Raw genomic sequence first — 23,904 nt, 5'->3', positions numbered from 1 at the left:
ACCCTTCTGTTTTAAATGGGATTTAACCCGTAAAAATACTTTTTTTCAAAAATGTCTGTTTTGAGGCACTTTGGCCACCAATGCGTTTACCAAAAACATCACTGGCGTGTAGGCCAGATCCTTGCACATCTTTTGGAATATATAACATTGAAGTTTGGATCACCCTAGAGCTTGGTACAGACCTTCAAAGCTCGGCATTTTTTTTCGAAAAATCGGCCCCGGCAAAATGAAATGGCGTCTCGGGCGTCGCGAGGTGCGACGCATATGATGTTTTTGGTAAACGCATTCGTGGCCAAAGTGCCTCAAAACAGACATTTTTGAAAAAAAGTATTTTTACGGGTTAAATCCCATTTAAAACAGAAGGGTGGAGCGCCAGCTCCTGTTACATCCAATCAAGCTCATATTTGGGATTTGAGCTCAGTATATCTACCGGAACAAACCCCTGAATGCCCGCCAAAAAGTCAATTTTGTTACACTCTAATAAATATATTCAAACTTTCAAATTTCTGATCAGTAGTGTGCTCAGCAGGTTGCGCCTAAGTGTTGTGATCAAAGCGTTCAGATTTTATAGCTTATTTTATAAATCATGAACCAAATTGACTGTTAACAAATTCAAAGCATTTTTTTTGCAATTTTATTCGTCGTTATTTTTATAATATTTGACAGCATTGTGCGCAAAAATGAAATTTATCGTCCATTTAAGGTTAAAGAATGTTACACAAAATGTTCGTTATCATTCCAATCTAAGAATCCACTTCGAATTATTAGGTTGTTCCCAAAGTTCTCCTTATCCTCCCGCTTTTATCTTTATGACACCCACAAAAACTTTCACACGTCGTATAATTCCACTTTCATAAACTTCCCGTCCCGAAGCCGCACACACGTTTGCAAGAATCCTCCAGGTCCAATCAGTGTCACCAATCAATCCGACTCATAAAAACACCGGATCCGGCTTTCGTGGAGCACCTTTTGACTCCATTACCCAACTTCTTGTTCTTCTTCTTCCCATATGGTGGCTCGGATTTGATACTATACAACGATAAACTTCCTCGAAGACAGACGGGGAGAGAAAAAAACGATCCCAATTCCCTGAGTAAAGTCCGGCGAAGTCCAGAAAAAAGGTCACATTTCTTCGTCCATCTGTCACACTCGGCGAAGCACTCCCCTAACCCTCCGACTTCCGGCTTACCGCCCTTACACCAGGAAAGGGAGAGGGACCCCGTAAAACTTTCTTCTTTGCGACGATAATGACAATTTTATGACGAGGACACGAAGTGAAAAGTGATAATAAAAATGAAACAACTTGGCCGGAAGTGGAATCACGAACAAATGGATGCTGAAATTTTACAGAAAATTGGATTAATTTTATAAGTTTGGCGACAAACAGTCGAATCAACAATTAAACGGTAAATTTGAACTACCAAGAACTCACCACAGCTAATCTGATTTCACCTCAGCTCTTTTAAAGCAATCACAACTAGATGGCGCTAGTGTGGATTTATTGTTTTTTTTTTAAATGCCAACAATTTAGCTCTGTTTGTCTATGGACTGTACTGGACATCCACGTTCTGATAGTTGGAAAAGTTCGGCTTTCGACCAGACAACATAGTCCAACCCGATGACGATGCTCAAACTATCCGTTTTTGAGCTCACCCTACACAGTGGGACGGAAAGCAGAAATTTATGGTCCCTGAATGACCACTCGGAATCGATTTTCCTTCGACTCTCGCCGAGCTTATAACCCGACACTCCTCGAACTTATCTCGTTTTTCGCTATAAAATGAACCCAAACAAAGATAGACGGCATAAAGTTTTAGTGATACTTGTCCAGCGATGACCCTCGCCCTCCCCCTACGATTCCGTGAAATGCTGTGCTATTTTCTATTTATCCCTTCTCACATTTTCCCCTCCTGCCTCTCTGGATACGATTACAGCTTGCTGTCCTGGGGCTTTCCGCTGCTGATGTTGGGTGTGGCCGCCGCCTTCAAGTACAAGGAGCGGGACGTGAAAATCACCGGTGCCCAGGTCATCGCCCAGATCGTGCACGACCTGAACGCGGACAGCCACTGCTGGTAAGTGCCGTCTTAAACTGAGATTAAAATCGTTATCGAGCAATTCCAGCCCAAAACAGAAATATTTTAGGTACCTACTTTTTTCTCGACCCTCTCTGATTTCAATGAAACTTTGTAGATGTTATCCTACGCTTATATAAGCCATTTTTGTGTATATGGAGCCAGTTTCACTCGATAATGACATTTGAGAAGGGCGTAAGTGTTTTAAATATTTTTGTATTTCGTAATTCAAATATTGCTGTATTTCAAAGCCGTTGCATCGTATCAAAGAGTGGTGAAAGACAAACTTGTAGGAAATTTGACGGGCTTTCAGAAAAAAAATACACTGAAAGAAAACAACACTCCACTTTTATGAGATTTTTTGATTTTTAAGTTTAAAAATAAAATTTGAAGTTGAGCCCACGATTTTTTTTCGTTCAAATTTTTTGTGAAAATAGGCTAAGATGCTACAAAAAGACTCACAAAAAATGCAGGATGGAGCAACTCACCTAAAAAAATACAAAAATCATTTACTAAAACTAATTTTTTCAAAAGTGCTCTAAACATAAAAATTTTCAAAAACCAAACACGGGAGTCGATTCTCCAGACAATTTTACATAAAAGACTTATGGGAAATTGGACGAGCTTTCTGGTAAAAATATTTTCGAGACTGAAAAATCAAATCTGTCATATAGAAATTGCCAAAAACCATCAAAAACCCTATTTTTTCAACATTTTTATTTTTAAAAACGCTGTAACTTCACAAGGATTGGACTTAGGCCAATGGTCAATATGGAGACTTTTATGCAAAATTGTCTAAAGAATCGACTCCCGTGTTTGGTTTTTGAAAATTTTGATGTTTAGAGCACTTTTGAAAAAAACAGTTTCAGTAAATGATTTTTGTATTTTTTTAGGTGAGTTGCTCCGTCCTGCATTTTTCGTGAGCCTTTTTGTAACATCTTAGGCTATTTTCACAAAAAAATTTAACAAAAAAAACGTGGGCTCACCTTCAAATTTTATTTTTAAACTTAAAAATCAAAAAATCTCATAAAAGTGGAGTGTTTTTTTCTTTCAGTGTATTTTTTTTTCGGAAAGCCCGTCAAATTTCCTACAAGTTTGTCTTTGACCACTTTTTGATACGATGAAACGGCTTCGAGATACAGCAATATTTGAATTACGAAATACAAAAATATTTAAAACACTCACGCCCTTCTCAAATCTCATTATCGAGTGTTACTGGCTCCATATACACAAAAATGGCTTATATAAGTGTAGAATAACTTGTCTACAAAGTTTGATTGAAATCGGAGAGGGTTGGGTACAACCGATTCCCTATTTGACATGGAATTGCTCTATCTCGTTAGCCGTGCTGTAATTTCATTCTCATTCATTCTTCATTCTTTCATGAAAATACGATCATAAAGACTTGAATATAAAAATAATCAATTACAGAACTAAAAGATTTTGTTTTGTTTTTTGAAAGAAAATCAATAATTATGTACATATGATTTTTTAAAGTATCTCAATGATACTGAGAATGAGAAGAAGATTTTGAAGATCTGACATCCCTGTCCAATTTGATGAGCTCTTAAGTGAAATTCACTCAAGCTTTTCAGGATGGATGTCATAAATCTCCTTTGTATACTTACTTTCGGCACAACCATTTGGTAGTGAACTCTTCTTTAACTTTGAATTACGCCTGAGTAATTCTGTGCAATGATGCGTTTTTACAAGATTTTTAATTGCAATTATTTATTTGGATAAAACTTTGTTCATGCTTCATAACTTTTCCAAACAATTTTGCGGGCTGGATATACAGAATGGCCATGTGAATATTCCAAAATCTGTAGCTTGAGAAGGCATTTTCTGATCAATTTGATGTCTTCAACAAACTTGAAGGATATTTACAGAGCATTTTTTTTTTTCAAAATTAGCTCTTTGTCCCGAGATTTCCAAAACCGCATTTCCAATTTTCATACGACCTTTTTCAAATTTAAGGCTAGATTGTTGAAACTCCAAATTATTTTTCTCTAAAAGACCAACTATTCACCATTCGTTTGCGTCCAAGAGAGAGAAAATCGGATGAAATTGTTGGAAGTTTGCCCTATTTTCAAAGTTTAGGCTTTCTGAATTGAAAATAATGTTCAAAAATTGTATTGACTTATTTAAAATTATTTCATGAAAGAATGCTGAGAAAATGTTCTACACATCCAATTTTAAAGCTAGATCATCGGACTGCTAAATACGGCCACTTAAATTAACCAATTTTGACAATTTAGTTTACTCAGTGTAGCCTAATTTTCAACTGACGATATTTCGGAAATTCTTGTTTCGATTTCCAATGTAAAAAAATTAAAATAACGTGAAATTTTTAAAATTGGAAAATATAGTTGGACAATTTCAATTATCGTTTAAAAGAGCAGAAAATTTTACTCAACCCTACCCGACAACCAGGAGTCGATCAACTAAGTCTGAAAAGTTCTAGGAAATTTTCTCAGCTTTTCAGGCATATATTTTTGCAGGCTGTCTTCTTCTTCATAAAATATTATTAATTTACGAAAAACTGAAGATTTTTCCGAAAATTTATCCTTAAAATGCATGTTAGTTGAAAATGTTGCAAATTTGTAAAGACACTTTTGATTACAAATTTGGGTTTGTATCACACAACAAAATTAGTTAGACCATACGTTCGATTTTTTCAAAGATTAAAAAAACTTGAAAGTTTTGTGCCAATCTGTGGTCCAAAAATTCTAAATTTGTAACAATTTTAAAAAGTCTTCATTTGATTTAATATTAATCATTAAGGGTGCACAGCAACCAAAGAAGTTGTTGTCTTCTTATTCAAAAATCGTGAAACTTACAGACCCAATCCTGAAACAACCTGATTGTAAAAATAGTCAAATGTTGTTGTAAATTATTTAGTATACAGTACATTAGGGGATAAATAGAAAAATATATCGATAGTTCCCGTAGTTTTGAAGATACTAAAATATCTGTATCAAAAATCTTGGTGCAAAAGCTCTGGTTGATGTGCACCGTTAAGTGTTAAACAATGTATTCAGATTAATTTACAATCGATGTTACAAGATTTATTAATGAAAATTTTAATTTTGGTCAATAATTATTTGTTTTGCCCCCTCATTTTTTTGGGAAAATTTTAAAGGGTTGGGGAAAAAACTTGAAATAACATTTAAAATGGCCTAACATGTTATGCTTGTAGGGATAAAAGCTTTATTTTGAATTCCATAACAATTAAGTTTGATCTCTTTCTCCAAGCATAAGAACACGTTTAGAAAAAAATGAATTATTGCAATACATGCATTTCAGGTGAGAAATTGTCCACCAAAAACGGAAAAAGATTTTTTGTATTTTTATATTTGGCTCAAACTTTGCAGATGCCTTCCCTACGATTAGAGAAGCCATTATGTGTCATTGGTTCATCCATACAAGGCTTACAATTTTAGCAGCTGACCATACAAAAATTATACGTATATCTACAGAAATCTGTATCTTTTCGAGAAATTTGCCGATCGATTTGGTGTCCTCGGTTAAGTTGTAAGTATTGATGCTAATTGAAAAAATAAGGACCGTGCTCAGCAATCTGAGAAAAAAATCAAAAACATGTAGTTTTTCCTTTTTTATTCCGACGTTTCGACGCAATATATCGTCTTCTTAAAGTGATTTTGTAGGGACATTGATGGCGTCATCCATAAAGTATGTCACGCTAAAATCGGCATGATGTCAGCTGTCCATTGCAGTTATAATTACATGAAAATTTTCACAAAAATACTTATTATTGCTGTATTTTGAAAATGCAATGCTTCTTAAAAAAATACTAAAAATTATTGTGTACGCTATACGGATATCAAATGATCGGGATTTTTTCATACGTTTCAATAGTAATAGTATTTTTTTGTAAAATACTCAACTTTTTCACAAAACTTCGTGTTTCGAAAAAAATATAAGAATTTCAGTCTTTTACTAAATGGGTATCAAATGATAGCAATTTCTCATTTATTTCGAAAGTTATAACACATTTTTTTGAAAATAGTAAAAAATTTCACATAATAACGTATTTTAAAAAAAATACTGAAAAAAATAGTTTTTTTTATACACTGGGTATCTTATAATCGGGATTAATTCCTACACATACACTCAAAATTTTCACAAAACAACGTATCTTCAAAAAAAACAGTATTTTACTAACAAAAATTTGATTAGGCCGTTGCAAATACTTTTCAAAGTTTATGACTTTGGCCAGAGTCGAGGGACATAAACTTCAAAAAATATTTGCAGCCCCCTTTTATGATACCCATATAATGAAAACTGAAATTTAGAAGAATTCTGTGAAAATGTTGAGTATTTAAAAAATCTATCGAAATGTATGAAAAAATCTCGATCATTTATTTTTGATTAATTTTTTTTATTTTTTTTTTGATCGATTTTTTTTTTTTTATTTATTTTGAAAAAAAAAAACAAAATTCTAGTGATTTTTCAAAAAGACGAAGTTTTGTGAAAATTTAGAGTTTTTCACAAAAAAATATTATTGCCATCGAAATGTATGATATACTCCCGATCATTTGATACCCATTTTGTAAAAACTTGTATTTTTTGTATTTTTTAGAAATTACGTAGTTTTGTGAAAATTTTGAGCATTTTTAAAAACGTGTGTTATAACTATCGAAAAAATTCCCGATCATTTGGTACCCAAAAAGCAAAATAATAATTTCCAGTATTTTTGCGAGCAAACAATTGCATTTTCATAATACATGGATAGCTGACAACATCCCGATTCTAAAAAACTATAATTAATTGAAGTTTGGATGATTTTATGATGAGTGTATCTAAGTTTTTTAATGTAACATGCTTAAAAAGTGTCAGAATCATTGCAAACAACTTTGTGCTGTTAATTGTTCATTGCAAAGAAGATGATATATTGCGTCGAAACGTCGGAATAAGAAAGGAAAAACTACAAGTTTTTGAAATCCACATATTTGAATAATTGAAAGTTTTTGATATGTTTTAGTGGACAAAAACCCCCAACTTACGGACCTACATTTTTCCACCGAGTTATAATTTTTTTTTTTTTTTTGGCATTCACAGAAATATTATTGAAGTATTCAAGAGATTCCATATCTAAAGATATTTTTTTCAAGAATTTCAGACAATTTCCTTTAAATTGGAGGAAAAGAAGAATGAACAAGATTTGTGCTAATTGAACAGTTACCAATTGATTTATTATTATACCAAAATTGTTGATTGCGATGAAAAATTGACAACACAAAATAGTTTGCAATGATTCTGACACTTTTAAACGGATTTTTCTCAATTCCATAGAATTGTGCATAGAACAATTATATGTAGGAGAGTATCAAGAAATTATCGGAAAAATGATGAGAAAAAGAATTTAAAGCAAATTTACGTCTGTTTGTTACTAAATTAGTATGCTATCTTTTTATTATTAAATAATTTATTTCGAAAATTATCCCATTACCAATCATTAACACTAAACAATAAAAAGTTTAAAACCATTTTCGACTTCAGTTCAGAATCGTCAACTGGGGCGAATCGGCACTGCAGTCTGAATAGGGACAGCAGTTTTTAAAGTATTTAAAAGCTTCAAATTAGAAAATCGATGAACTTATTTAGTTGCTCTGTATCTGTTCTAATTGAAACCAATAAAAAAATTCACAACATAGTGCAAGAACCTGACTAAATGAGCTGTCCCAGATGACGGTAACCATTTTTTTGCAGCTGAATGTATAAATCCTTCAAAATCATAAAGCTACTTCTCTTACCAGCAACTCCAGTTTACTTTCTTATCTTCACCCCCGGATCGATCCTAATTTAATTTCATTGCCATGCTATGCAAACTTGCTACTTCTCCCCTCTAACTTCTCTCTTCTTCTGCTCTCCCGTCTCCCCTTCCTCTTACAGGTTAATGGAGGGCCCGGCGTACGTGTGGGGCTTCCTGGTGCCGGCCGTGGTGCTGCTCTTTGCGGGGTTCTATCTGGCCTGCCAGGGCGGCGGGGCGGTCAAGATTGCGGCCGCACTGCAGGTGGACTCCCGCGCCAAGAACAAAATGGTCAAAAAGCGGGGCCTCCAAATCGGGCTGTTTTTCAAGGTAAGGTTTAGATTTTAGTGGTTTAAGCCCGGAAGTTTTGGGGTTAGGTGTTTATTTTGGGAGTTTCACTTCCTTTGGTAACCCTGATTCTGTGACCAATGAACCTAAATAGCTTCGAGACACGCAATCTTAGTCTGGCAAAGCAGTGTGACGAAGTTAGCGAAAGGTCATCTGAACATGACAAGGTAGAAAGGAACCAGAGAATCTGAAATTAATCTGGACTTTGTGTCACAGATTTGCTACGAAGGGGGACTGCGGGTCATTCATAATCAACGTGGCCTATGAAGAGAGGAGATTATTTCGGGGGGAAACCACAATCCATCCCGAGCAGACGGAAATAACTTGGGAATAACATGTTTTGATATTTAAAAATACTAGGCCAATAACATCTTATGTTATTTATAACAGGATTTGTTATTCGTCGTTATGATTTTTTCGTTATTGGATTGTTATGGTAATAACAGACTTATAACATTTTCAGTTATTCTTCGAACAATTCTTTGTTATTATTTTTTGTTATTTTAACAATTAATCCGATCATCCTGATAACAGTTGGAGTTATTCTTCCATAACAAAAAATGTTATTCCCAAGTTGTTTTGGCTTTCAACCAATATCAGACCAATAACAAATTTTGTTATGATAACATAAACTGTTATTAAACTCTTATTCATAAATGGATTTTTCATGAAGATTCCATAACATTTTCTGTTATTTTAACAGTATTTGTTATTGAAATGGCATGAATTTCGTTATTACCGTCTGCCCGGGATGGAATATCGTAATTAATAACCACGTAATCTAAGGGTGGACTCTAGCCAATATCTGTATGAAATTCTTGGAATTTTGTCCAACGGTAAATCTAGATGTAATATTATATAAACTAGATTTGATTATTATTCTTGTATTGAGACTCTGTTTCTTTTTAATTTTGATGATCGAATTCATCCAAATTCCTCATCGTTGATATGGTATGTTATTGCTATCATTTCATCCAATGTTATCAGTTCCCGGGCAGACGGTAATAACAAAATTCATGCCATTTCAATAACAAATTCTGTTAAAATAACAGAAAGTGTTATGGAATCTTCCTGAAAAATCCATTTTTGCATAAGAGTTTAATAACAGTTTATGTTATCATAACAAAATTTGTTATTGGTCTGATATTGGTTGAAAGCCAAAACAACTTTGGAATAACATTTTTTGTTATGGAAGAATAACTCCAACTGTTATTGGGATGGTCGGATTAGTTGTTAAAATAACAAAAAATAATAACAAAGATTTGTTCCAAGAATAACTTAAAATGTTATTAATTCGTTATTACAATAACAATCCAATAACAAAAAAATCATAACGACGAATAACAAATCTTGTTATAAATAACATAAAATGTTATTGGCCTAGTATTTTCAAATATCAAAAAATGTTATTCCCAAGTTATTTCCGTCTGCTCGGGTTTGGCTTTTTCAAGCATGAAACCTTCCCCGAAGAATAGCAAACTCACTCAAAGATAATCCAAACAATCCCACTCAAAACAAATGTATGAATTCTTCATTGCCCAAAAATCATATTTTTCCAAGCTGTTGTTTATTCAAAGTCTTCCAAATGGAAAAAAATAACCTCATCTCAAAACTTCGGTTCGCTGAACAGAGCTAAACTTTTTTTTCCCCCAATTTCATCCCAACGATCCTAAGAAACCACAAAAAGCACGAAATCATCATGACTCCAGACTGGGAAGAGGCAAACTTTTCCGGGCCAGTTATTGCCCCATTTTTGGTCTAGAAATGATGAACACATTTCAGAGGGGGACGACTTTCCTTCAAGAGCAAAGTCATCGCGTTCGCACAATGAAAGTCCGTCACAGTCTCTCTCACTTACACAATAATGCATCCAATGGGGACCTATTCAGTGTTAATGGGAGGGCACTCTGCTGGTGGGGCACTGTGGGGTGTTGTGAGCATTTTTGTTTCACTAAATTTTATGAGTTAAAATTTGTTAAAAAAAAAAGTTTTTTCTGGATCACGTCGGATCGATTTGCGATCTTCGACAAAGCTAAAGTCTATTTAAACCCACGATTCCCCAATTCATGTCAACCTTGACGTGGATTTCCTCAAAAGTCATGCTTATGACTTCAGTGTACAAATACAAGGAGGAAAACTTTCTCCTTTGAAAAACCCCCTTCTTCACAAGCCGCTAACCTTGCCCAACCAAAGTCGCAGTGAATAATTAATATTCTCAGCCGTTCTGTACTGTATCGGTAATGCACAAGCCATAAACGAGGCTGCGAGCAGTCCTACTTGGGTAAGAGTTGGTAAATCATGATTTATTGGAAGGGAAATTTGCAGCATTGTGTAAACTATAGTTTTGGGGTTAACCCCAGGCCAATAAATTTCAAATCTTTCTAATTGCAATTTGAGATTAAAGCATTGCTGTGTGCAGCCAGTACGACCAACAATTTAAATCTCATCCAAGTACCGAAACCAAAGTTGAAAATTTGCAAAACCATTTATCGGCGTTTAATTAAAATAATCCTTTCGGTTTTCTGGACTTCTCTCCTCCTCCCGCAGATCCTGATCGTGCTGTCGACGGTGGTGTTTGTGGGTGCAGTGGCATCCGCCTGGAACATCATCGAGCTTTGGTCCGTCTACAGCATCGCGCAGGGCATCCAGGTGAGGATTTTGCTTGTAGAATAGTTGTAACGTGTTTTGTGTCAGTAATGAATTCACTCATGGCTATCTTTGAGAAATATATTTGAAAATTACCAAGTATTCATGCATTGTAATATATATTTCAAATCATGTGAAATTATGAAATAAGTTGAGTTCAATTTTTATTTAACCCTCTACAACCTAACCCGGCTTTAGACGGGCTTCGATCTAAAAAAACGCCAAAAATAATTTTTCAACAAATTTTCGATTCATAAAAAGCATTGGAAAAAAGAACTCTTAAAATTTTAGAAAGTTTTAGGGTTGGAAATTTTACTTGTTAAATGTGACTTTGCCAATGCTTTTAAAAATTTAATTTTTTTGGGGTTTACTATGGCTGTGTTTTTTGCTAACATTTCGTATTTTTAAGTAAAAAGAGGTATGCAGTATTTTTTTTAGTGTTCCAGACTATGTCCCTACGCATTTTTTTTATAATTTAAATGATGATGGTGCTATTCTATAGCAGAAAATGTTAAAATCAAGCAAAAAATGGAAAAAGTGACTGTAAAAACATGAAAAATTAGATGGCAAAATGTAATTATATAAGGTAGTAGAATAGGCCAAATACTACCAAAAACAAACATAAACTGAACTTGTTAAATGCAAATTAAAATACTAAAAATTAAACAAAAAAAAACATAAAATAAGAGAAGTAAAATTTTTCGTAGAACAAAACTTGCTCGAAATGACCTCTTGAACACGGGGAAAATAAAAATTATCAAAAAAGTTGGGCTGTAGAGGATCAACATAAATAAAAAACCCGATTTAATCCCACCTGGGGTGAGATAGAGCCTTTCTTACTAAAGAATATTACAATGGTAGAACCTTTTTCAATTCATAACATCGACTTTGTTTATTTATAACGTCAGCACAAAAGAAAGTCTTATGATGAAAGCAATGTATTATAAATGATATGATTTCCAAAGGAAATAAAAAACGCAATTTTCACCAAAAGAATATTTTCAATCGTACAATATGTTTGTAAGTTTGTAATCAAACAAGCGTTTATGACAAACGCGATCATAGCAAGCTTCCCTTGCGCCAGTGACAACAAACACCGCGGTTTTGGTTTTTTAGCTTCGGTACGAGCACTTTTGTGTGTTGGTATTGTCCGTTTTTTTCAAAGGTACACGCCGCGCGGCATTTCAGAATGTGCCGCAGGCACTGTTGCCAGCGATGTTTTGCCCGCGAGCGAGAAGAAGCTCTAGCTGGCAACGAAAAAAAAACAACAACACAACGCTTGAAGTTATACCTCTACACCATCGCCTCTTTAGCACAAGGCGCCGTGTGCGGTGAGCGCGAGTGTGGAGAGGAAAGGAATATAAGTTCTCTCCCTCGCTCGCTTGCGATCAAAGCTTTCCTTTTTCACCCAACAACAAGAAGCAAGCCAAGAACTTTCGAAGAAGATCCCCACTTTCTAAAAAGATCCCCACTCTCTAAAAGCTCTTTCAAATTCACCTCAATGTTTCTCAAGATTTAATCTTTTGCCTCTGATCTAGATAAAATATTAGTTAGGACACAAACCTCTAGACCACCACACAACAAAAATAAATGACAGAATTTAAATCGCATAATGGTCTCATGTCGCAGGTTTCAAAACAAATACTGGACAGTTATGCATATAATGATAATACTAAAGAGCCGAAAAATATACGATGTCTATAGTAGCAAATGAAAATCGATAGGGCACCCAACACATATTAGAGTATATTGGATCCCAATAACAAGACGCGCCAGCAGTACGCGCCAGCATTAGAAGCTCAACTTGACAACTTGTCGACTTGGCGACTTGGCGACGATGCGTCTAAAATCGATGCAGTGTGATTTTTTGACGATTTTTCCGAAGAAAATTCATGCTGAATCGACATATTTACGAAGTTGAAAATGACGTCCAGCCTTAAAGTAAAACCTATACCTTTCTTTAGTAAGAAAGGCAAAAAGTAAATCGCTCTAAAAATTGATCCGGATTGCCGATAGATGTCAAATTTGTTTCAGATGCTCACTCATGGTCTGTACTATGGATGTAGAAAGAAATTTCGGATAAAATCGGAAATGAAAAGTGTTGGCAAAGGTCACCAGGTGGGCTTTTACCTTTTTTTAGGGATTTTTTTTCTTTTGGTAGGTTAATCAAACGGCTCTAACTCCAGAACCAGATTATGGATCTGGATGAAAATTTGGAAGGTTGTAGAGCTCGAAAAATGCAATTTTTGAGATAAATAAAAGAAAAGAAAATGAAAAATTTTGACCATATTTTCATTTGAAAACTGTGTATTTTGTTGAAAAGTCTGGCCGCATCCGAAAACAGATGGATATTTCGAAATTCGGTCTCAAAATGACCCTTGTTCAGCACACCAGCTTTCAAATGCACTTGGAACAATCAAAATCGAAAATAGGGGAGCCGAGGATTACGCGACACAAAATTTGGCAAAAAATTTACCACACACGGACATCACTCGAACTCCACGGAATTTATTTTCTCAAAATTCGAGGGTTGGAGATAGGCGAGTTCTGTCAAGGTGAATCGATAGAGCGTCTAAAATCGATGCAGTGTGATTTTTTGACGACTTTTCCGAAGAAAATTCATGCTGAATCGACATATTTACGAAGATGAAAATGACGTCCAGCCTTAAAGTAAAACCTATACCTTTCTTTAGTAAGAAAGGCAAAATTCAATAAATTTACCCAAACATAAAGAAAAAACTTAACCTTAAATGTCAAGTAAAATTATCTACGTTATGAAACCAAAAGCATTGCTAAGTTCCTTACAAATTTGAAAAGTTGTGCTCGTACTCAATGTGAAAATTATGGCATCTTGTAAAAAAATTGCGAGGATTCATGCAAAACAACGCGTTGTATGTCACCCGTACTGACTTTTTTTTCATTTCATCTCATATACATGACGAACTCCAGTCTGCGACCCGCTAAGATACATATAACTTTTTTTCTCTCTTTGACTCTATTAGGAAACTTCACAGAAAAAAAGTTGAATTTTGGAATGTTGAAAATTTCGTAGGTTGAATATTACCTCTTTATTTGTGTAATATTACATAAAAAATGTGTAAAAATGTGAACCTGATGAATATTCATCAAAAACTGATGAAAATTCATCATTTTCTGGGGTAAAATTTATCATTTATTTTGCCACAAAATTTGTCACCATTTCCTGATGAATATTACCATCATTTTTTTTCTGTGTTTATATATGAGTAATTCACGTCGAATCCCGGAAATGAATATGATATATATTTTATTATTTGGCTCAAACTTTTTGGGAAAATTATACGTAAATATTTGAAATTCTGTATCTTTCAAATATTTATGATGAGGAACATTCAGAAAAAAAGAACACAAAAATGCCAATTTAAATAAATATCAATTTTTCTGGAGCCATGATTTTTTTTTTTTTGTAAAAGAAAGAAATCTTACCGAACACAATTTTTTTGACATCAGTTTTTGATGTAAAGTAGAATTTGCAATCGAAAGTAAAATTTCATAAAGTGACTGTGTTCGAGATATCGACACATAAAGATTGATTTTATGTGAAAAATTGCAGTTTTTTGATAGTTAAATATGATGCCCATGAGTGATCATCTGTAAAAAAATTGTTCAAAAAGTTCAGAAAATTCCCAAAATATATCGTTCAGGAAACATTGAAACTTCTAGTTTCTGAGATACAGACATATTAAAAGGGCGTATTATTTTTTTATCGGCTACGTCAAAATTACATTATTTTTTACAAAAAAATCTTGACAACCGTTTTGGCCGTTTCTATGACTAAAAAGATGCGTGTTTTTGTCCCCTTAAACAAATCAAAAAAGTGAAAAAAAATGCGGGTTTGGGACATTGATTTTAAATCAAAAGAAGTTAATTTAAAAAATAAAAATTTTCTGAATAGTCCTCATCATTACCTACAACTTTGCCCAGCACTCCAAATCGATCTGAAAAACGATTCGAGGTTTTAATACCAGAAGGCTAGTGATATTTCGCGAATTCACGGAAGCCACGTACCGTGAAATCTAGTCAATACACTGAAATGCCACCAATTTCAGTAAAAAAACGTTACTTAATCCACCGGAAGGTGGTTGCTGCCTTCCTCCTAAAAGACTTGCAACCACACACTACGAAAGCTTTGGCTAACGCTTACTTAGTAAAGACACTATACATCTGAGTGCTGCCATCTAGGTATGATAAATTTAATGAACCATTTGAAAGCACTGCAGTGTTTGTGTGCGTGCACTGAGCGTAAAGTTCCGACAGCTATCCGCCGGAGCTTTCATATTATGTAAATAATGACCCTTTTTAGTATCAACCAAAACAGTTTTTCGAACATATCTTTTAAAGTACTGCACCAAGCCGGATGAAATTTAAAAAAGACTTAAAGAACCTGAAGGCAAATCCAAAAACATAGATCCGGACAAAATCGGTCGAGCCAGTTCCGAGAAAAGTGAGTGAGAAAAAAAATTCTACGTCCATCCACACGCACAGACATTTGCTCAGAATTTGATTCTGAGTCGATATGTATACGTAAAGGTATATCTGGTAGGCTTATTTAAAAAGTTCAATTTTTGAGTGATTTTATAGCCTTGCCTCAGTGAGGTGAGGAAGGCAAAAACTGCTGAAAATTGCTCCTCACTGTTTGAAAATTTGACTTTTGAATTGAAACAAACCATAAGACGAGCATGATGAAAATAAAAAAAAATACATGGTTTTATTCAAATCTCATTTTTTTTAATCTCTGCCGAAATGCGGATGGAAAATTGAAAATGCTTTGAGATGTTGAGGTGGAAATTATTTTTATTTCAATTTTAAAATATAATACTTATTCAAAAAACTTGTATTTTTGAAGTATTTATAAATGTTTTTTTTTGTTTTATCAATATCAAATGCTGCAAAAACTGTTTTAAATGGAGTTTTGCCCAAACTTATTCGAAATAATCAAACAATCTAATTCTACTTAAGTTGAATTAAGAATTCTTACCATTCATGGGTTTCTAGTTTTCGTTTGGAGAGACTTTAGCAAATTATTTTGATAACTATTTAAATTTTAAAGTCTTTCAGATGTTAAACTGGATAAAATTGAACTCATACAAAAATTGCAGTGAATATTTTGTGCCAGGGAGTTGTTTATTTAAAAAGTAACTTTCTTCTGCACAATAATGCTAAAATAACATATTATTTCATTTATTTCAAGCAAGTTTACTAGTACCGTGAAATTTCAGTGAAATTCCTAGGTCTTGTAATTGGCAGGCCACAAAATTTCAATTTTTAAGCCGTGAAAAATCACTAGCCCTAACCATAAGCTTTAATTTCACAATGATCAACTGTAATTTTCAATTTTGGCTAAAAAAAAGTTTTATATTTATCAATATTTAAAAGATAATCAATGACATATTTGCTATTGTTTTCGTTTCTTGATAATATTACTGTCAACAATCTTGAAAAATAAGAAAATCGGTCGAACAAAATTGATATTTCTTTGAGAGTTATGTTTTCTTATCTCTCGAAGTCTAGTGAATGCTTTTAACTAAACAATTCCGGAGTTTTTTTTTTTTTTTGAAAAGGACCAATAAACCAAATTTTCAGTTTTTGATTTTTGGGTGTTTTTCAATACCCCTGACTCAAGGCGGTTCTAAAAACACCTAAAAAGCAAAAACTGTAAATTTGGTTTATTGGACCTTTTCAAAAAAACCCAGAATTAGAAAATAGAGGTAGGGTAAATAAATTTGATTTGGCGATTAAAAAAAAATGCAGGGATTTAAAAAGAAGGTCTTGTTCAGAACAGTTCACAGATCGGCCAATGTAATATTTTTCATAATCGATAACAATGACCTACAAAAATTGACAAAACTGACTGCGCAGGCTGAACTCGAGGGGGAGCATGAAGTTTGGAGTCCCCAGAAACACGTGCATTTTGAATTTTTCAAAAAATATTTGGACTGGGCCGAAAGGGTTTTTCTCCAAAGTTTGTATGGAGAATTAGGGCAGTTCGTCGCTGTCGCATACAATCCAAAAATGGCTCAGAAATTTTGTTGTTCGGTGTAATTAAACACAATGATTTGCAAAATTCTCAGATTTTTGATTTGTTTAGCATCAATTTGGCTTATTAACACTTTGAGCGAAACAAAAAATAATAGCAATCCATTAAAATGTCAGATCATAAATCCTAATCCCCAAAGGAAACTTCCACAATATTTCCTCCCAGATGTAACCCCTATCTGGACTCGCAGAGTTGTTTGTGACACAATTTTCAACAATCCATTTGTACAAAATGGACTCCCGATGCGGCACATATTAAATTCATAACAACCGAACGATTTCCAATCTATCAATCGCATATGACAACCTCACAACCAGTTCCGGGAAAAAGCGTGGGAGTGGGTGATCGGTTGAATCATAAACAACGTCCCACAATGGTCTTCTTGCTATGGAAAAACAGAGTTCCCTTCCTGCAACCGGTTTGATATGCAGCAGCGTACAGCTTCCAAGCCGGCCTCCTCGTTGACGATGGCTGTGAAAAATGGGAAAGCCGAGAATTTGCGATGAACAAGTCGAGATAGCATAGCAAGGCTTGGTTATCGCTTTGCAGATGGGATTTTTGGAAATTTGGGATTTTTTCCTTGAAAATGTATAAGAAGGAGTTGAATTTTAGAACATCAAGCATTTGAAAATAAATCTATACTGAAATTAATAAAAATTACAGAGCATGACAAGATGAAACCGAAAGGGTCGCAATGTGTCACAAAGCTAGACAACAACAAACATCGTCATCTCGTGTCAGAATCAGAGTCCTGTTGCACGCTGTAGGGGGGAACAACCTATAATGAACGTTTTGAAATTTATGTTTTTAATCACAAAAGTATCCAGCCAGAATTACGTACCCTTACCCTAATAGTTTAGATGCCTTTGCTAGCCGAACTGGTAAAGTTCCGTGCATGCCATAAACCAAGTAGCCTGGGCGTGGTGAAAGCGTGAATTGAGGGGGTGATGTTTACGTGTTTTGGTGTGGTGGAGAATGCACCACGTTCCCATAAACACGTGTTTGTGTGGGGTGAAATACGCCGAAGGATGCTGCCACCGATTGCCATTGCATCCACTAGGTACACAGCAGAGTAGACACACCGTATATCGGGCCGCTATGGGATGTTATTGCTTGTTATCGACGCTTGGCTGGGAAGTAGTTGATTGAACAGATTTGCTAGTCATTTGGAAGAACATATACTGCAGGTGGTGTAACACATACAAGGCAGTAAAGGTAGTCGTTGGAAGTAGATGCGGGCACTAAGTTGATGGCAGAACTCACTTTATGATGATTTGACTGTTCAAAACATTTATTTGTAAACCAGACATCTATTTTGAATTTAACAAAAAAAAGTAAATTCACCTCCTAAGCCTTCCTAACCCACTTCATCGACACCAGCTCCGCCAGACAGAACAACTCCCGTCGATTCTTCGTTTTGGAATACAACTTCAGCTTAGCCTGCCAGCGATACCCCTCCAGCGGAAAGGTGGTAAAGAAGCGCAAATCCACCACGGCGTTCCGGAACCGGTACACCCCCGGCTCGATGGGACAGCGAAATTTTGGCTCCAGCCCGGCGAAAAACGGCGCCAACATTCCGTTTGCATCGTTAATGGTGGCACAAACGCCACCCAGGGCAATCTTGTTGAACGGCTCGCAGGTCTTCATGTCCAGCGAGCACCGGTTGGTGACCACCACAAACTGAAAACAGGGGTGTGGTTGAGAAGCTTTTGGAGTTTGACTAATGACGAATGTTACCTCCAACGGCTCTTTTATAGCTTCTGAGACGGTGAAATTTCCATGAAAATCTACCAAATTGTTCTCGAACGTATAGTTCACTCCATCTGGGAATTGGATCACGTATGTTTCATTGCCGGAAGTTTGACAAGGAGCAGCCTGCTCAACGTTGAACTCTTTGATGCGCTAAAATTAAAAAAAAATAATTAAGTAAACTTCTTTTAAGCTAAAACTAACCAAATACTAACAGCACTTCTACAAAACAAGAAAAGATGAGCAAAACAGTAAACTTGAATAATTTTTGGAAGCATTCTGCTCTAATATTGCTCGAAAACTGTTCTACAACTCGGAATCTCCGTCGTTTTTCTATGAAGGCCAAACGTTGAGTACGAATTAAGCCAATGGTTTTTTTCATTACTTTTAATTATCTCTCAGTAAGGCCAATTTCATGGGACATTAAACAGTTTAAATCTGTAGATCTGGACTGATACATTATATGTTTGAACATTTTAATGTCACTTCATTCGAATTATTTTTTAATTCTTATTTTCATCAATTTTTTCCCCCCTAAAAGTAGACAACACGCAAAACCCATTTCGACAGAACCAGCGTGTCACAGCTGAAAGCAAGATTGTCACTCAAATCACGCACAAGAGTGAGTTGTACCACGGCACACATGTGGCTTTTGTGACCAACAAGTCACAGAGTGGGTCGAAAATTGGAACAACAATAATTCAATATCGATTTGCGATGCTTTGAGTTCGTGATTAGGGTGCAGTGGAATATAATGATTTTAAAAATAAATTTCAGTGGATTCTCCCGTTGTCGATATTGAAGGAATCGTCGAGAGTGGGAGGTATCAAATTGTAGAACGAAAATTCAAAGCATGCTTCTAGAAGGGGCTGAAAAAAATATTGACAGCTGGAGGAATATTGTATCGAGAAAATCGACAGCCACAGAGCTGATAATGAACTTATTTCCGTGAAAATCAAGAAACATTATAAATAAATTTGATTTGTTCAAGGCACAGTACTCGTTTTTTATTGCATTAACAAAAGAAAAGAATACAAGCATAACATTGTTTTCTTCTCTCATTTTGTTTATACGTGCACCCAGATGCGAAATGTTAAACATTTGCGCAAAATTCGTTCATCACAAACATTCATAAAATAATAAATTGCTGATATACAGCAATTCCGTTTGAAAACAGCCTAAACCGAAAAAAAGTTCACCGATCGGGCACAACATTTTTCTGGGAGTTCCTTGGCCAAAACAATTAAACCAGTATTTTTTTGTTTGGGCATTAGGGTGACCTACGTCGTGTTAGGGTGGTTCGAAAAATTGCAATTTTCGTCATTTTTTGCAAAAACCACTTTTTTTCAAAAAATCATATTTTCGCGTCATTTCATCCGATTTTAGAAGCAAAAGAAAGGTGATTTGTTTGGCTATTTGAGAAAAATAGTAAAAAGTTTCAAAAATCTAGCTAAACATTTGAAAAAGTCGTATGAAAACTTAAAATGGCGTTTTGACCGTGGCTGGACCAAAGAGCCTATGTCTGAAAATATTTTTATCGGATTCCTCGGAAAATTTCACATAATATATCGAAAAAAGTTGCATAGTTTAATTACAAAAAAAATTAGTTTAGTTTTAGTGAAAAAAGTTTATTTTTTGCCGATTTTCATTTTCGTGTTTTGACGCGTCGAAAAACTCAGTGGCAGTGCGTGGCCGAATGGCTACGCTGTCCGCTTTGTAAGCGGATGATTCTGGGTTCGATTCCCATCTGCTGCAACCTTCCATCGGATGAGGAAGTAAAATGTCGGTCCCGGCCTTGGTTGTTAGGCCGTTAAGTCATTCCAGGTGTAGGAGTCGTCTCCATGCCATAAATACAAACAACACACCAAACCAAACCTACTCCGGTTTTTTTTTTTTTTTTTTTTTTTTTTTTTAAATTTATATTTATTCAAATTTCTTTTCCATGTACATTCATTCAGTTAAAATATTATTGAGTGTCCAATCACAAACGATGACTTTTCACCTCAATTTTAAATACTAGCAACTTTCATTTATTCATGAAATATTGTAGCTTTCGCTATTCAGTGATTTCAAATGTAGGAGGTCCTACATGTACAAAAGGGAAAAGGGATACCTTAAAACTAACTTATAAACTATATAAAGAGCGGATCAATGCAGCTGAAGACTGCAATGATTTTTGTCGAAATGCATCAATTATCTTATTGGACATAACATCCAAAGTGTCAACTTCGGCTAATTGATGAAGTTCACTGGTGCTGAACCAGGGAGGAAGTTTCAGAATCATTTTCAGAATTTTGTTCTGAATCCTCTGAAGTTTTTTCTTCCTGGTTAAGCAACAGCTTGTCCAGATCGGCACAGCATAAAGTATGGCAGGTCTGAAAATTTGTTTATAAATTAACAGTTTATTCTTGAGACAAAGTCTAGAATTCCTGTTTATAAGTGGATACAAACATTTAATATATTTGTTACATTTAACCTGGATACTTTCAATGTGATCCTTGTAAGTAAGGTTTTTGTCAAAACCAAGTCCAAGATATTTCACTTGATCCTCCCACTTTAAATTTACCTCATTCATCTTTATAATGTGATGACTTTTTGGTTTAAGAAAATCTGCCCTTGGTTTGTGAGGGAAAATAATAAGTTGAGTTTTTGCAGCATTTGGAGTAATTTTCCATTCTTTCAAATAAGAATTGAAAATATCCAAGCTTTTTTGTAATCTTCTTGTGATGACACGAAGGCTTCTGCCTTTGGCGGAGATGCTTGTGTCATCAGCAAAAAGTGATTTCTGACATCCTGGGGGCAAATCAGGCAAGTCAGAAGTAAAAATATTGTATAAAATTGGACCCAAAATGCTTCCTTGAGGGACGCCAGCACGTACAGGTAGTTGATCAGATTTGCTATTCTGATAACATACCTGCAGAGTACGATCCGTCAAATAATTTTGAATAATTTTCACGATATAAATCGGAAAATTAAACCTTTTCAATTTCGCAATCAAACCTTTATGCCAAACACTGTCAAATGCTTTTTCTATGTCTAGAAGAGCAGCGCCAGTAGAATAGCCCTCAGATTTGTTGCTTCGAATTAAATTTGAAACTCTCAACAACTGATGAGTAGTTGAATGCCCAAGGCGAAATCCAAACTGCTCATCAGCGAAAATTGAATTTTCATTAATGTGCGTCATCATTCTATTAAGAATTATTCTTTCGAATAATTTACTAATAGATGAAAGCAAACTAATGGGCCGATAGCTTGAGGCTTCAGCAGGATTTTTATCCGGTTTCAAAATCGGAATTACTTTGGCATTTTTCCAACTACTGGGAAAATATGCCAAATTAAAACATTTGTTGAAAATTTTGACCAAGCAACTTAAAGTTGCTTCTGGTAATTTTTTAATTAAAATGTAAAAAATGCCATCCTCACCAGGGGCTTTCATATTTTTAAATTTTTTGATAATAGATTTTATTTCATTCAGATCCGTATTAAAAACTTCATCTGATGAAAATTCTTGTTCAACAATATTCTGAAATTCTATTGAAATTTGATTTTCAAAAGGACTCAAAACATTCAAGTTGAAATTATGAGCACTCTCAAACTGCTGAGCAAGTTTTTGAGCTTTTTCCCCATTAGTTAATAGAATATTATCACCATCTTTTAAAGAAGGGATGGGTTTTTGAGGTTTCTTAAGAACCTTTGAAAGTTTCCAAAAAGGTTTGGAATAAGGTTTAATTTGTTCGACATCTCTTGCGAACTTTTCATTTCGCAGGAGAGTGAATCTGTGGTCAATAACCTTTTGCAAATCTTTTTGAATTCGCTTCAGTGCAGGATCACGAGAACGTTGATACTGTCTTCGGCGAACATTTTTCAGACGAATCAGAAGCTGAAGATCGTCATCAATAATGGGAGAATCAAATTTGACTTGGACTTTAGGAATAGCAATATTCCTAGCATCCAAAATTGCATTAGTTAAAGATTCCAAGGCTGAATCAATATCAGCTTTGGTTTCTAAAACAAAATCATGATTTAAATTATTCTCAATATGATGCTGATACCTGTCCCAATTAGCTTTGTGGTAATTAAACACAGAACTATTGGGTCTGGTAACTGCTTCATGAGAAAAAGAAAAAGTTACTGGAAGGTGATCAGAATCAAAATCAGCATGAGTCACTAAAGGACCACAATACTGGCTTTGATTTGTCAAAACCAAATCAATTGTTGATGGATTTCTAACAGAAGAAAAGCAAGTTGGTCCATTCGGGTATAATACCGAATAAAGACCAGAAGTGCAATCTCTGAACAGAATTTTACCATTGGAATTTACTTTTGAATTATTCCAAGATTGGTGTTTGGCATTAAAATCACCGATGATCAAAAATCGAGATCTATGCCGAGTAAGTTTATTCAAATCCCCTTTGAAATAATTTTTATTTTCCCCAGTGCATTGGAATGGCAAATAGGCAGCTGCAATCATAATTTTCCCAAAAGAAGTTTCAAGTTCAATGCCCAAACTTTCAATAACTTTTAACTTAAAGTCACGTAACGTGCTATAAGTCATACTACGGTGGATAACTATTGCAACTCCACCGCCATTTCGATTCATTCGGTTATTAGTTATAACTTTATAATCTGGATCACTTTTCAAATAAGTGCCAGTTTTTAAAAATGTTTCGGTTATAACAGCAATATGCACGTTATGAACTCGTAAAAAGTTGAAAAATTCATTTTCTTTCGCTTTTAAAGAGCGAGCATTAAAATTCATAATATTGATGGAATTACTTAGATCCATGATTAAACTTCAGGGTAAGAACAACATCATTCGCAAATTTTAATCCAATCTGGATTGCTTCCATCATGGATGTAGCATTACTCATTGTTTGAATCAAACCAAACAGTGAGTTTTGCAAAAAAGTCATTTTTTCAAACGTAACATCGCCGAGATCAGAAGATCCCAAAGCGTTGCAAGCAGAAAAATTTTCAAATGAGATTTGAGGTACCTGCCCTATTTCAGAAAGATTGGTAGAGGATTTAAAATTCGTGGATGAACCCGAAACGACGTTAGCATAAGAAATGCCATTGTTGTTACCTAACTTTTCCACGGTAGGGGTATTTCTAGAATTGTTCGAGTGAGACAGCACGAACGTTTGATTTAAAGATGCAGGTACAACCTGACTTTGAGAAAATTTCGGTTTGGATTTCGGCTGATGCTTAGCACGAGAATCCAAAACCTTTTTTCTGATGGG

At 34.8% G+C, this 23,904-nt stretch overlaps 1 protein-coding gene across 1 annotated transcript in view; it reads left to right on the top strand.

Annotated features, from left to right (window-relative positions):
- LOC120413692 (latrophilin-like protein LAT-2) overlaps window positions 1–23,904 on the top strand; it is a 151,306-nt gene that overhangs the window by 109,032 nt on the left and 18,370 nt on the right. Inside the window, exons 6-8 of the mRNA XM_039574620.2 lie at window positions 1,935–2,072; window positions 7,989–8,175; window positions 10,741–10,842. Of these exons, the coding sequence (XP_039430554.1) occupies window positions 1,935–2,072; window positions 7,989–8,175; window positions 10,741–10,842 (427 nt within the window). The remainder of the gene's footprint in view (window positions 1–1,934; window positions 2,073–7,988; window positions 8,176–10,740; window positions 10,843–23,904) is intronic.

Source organism: Culex pipiens, chromosome 3, assembly GCF_016801865.2.
Source record: "Culex pipiens pallens isolate TS chromosome 3, TS_CPP_V2, whole genome shotgun sequence".
Taxonomy (NCBI): Eukaryota; Metazoa; Arthropoda; class Insecta; order Diptera; family Culicidae; genus Culex; species Culex pipiens.
This window is presented reverse-complemented; position numbering and strand designations above follow the sequence as displayed.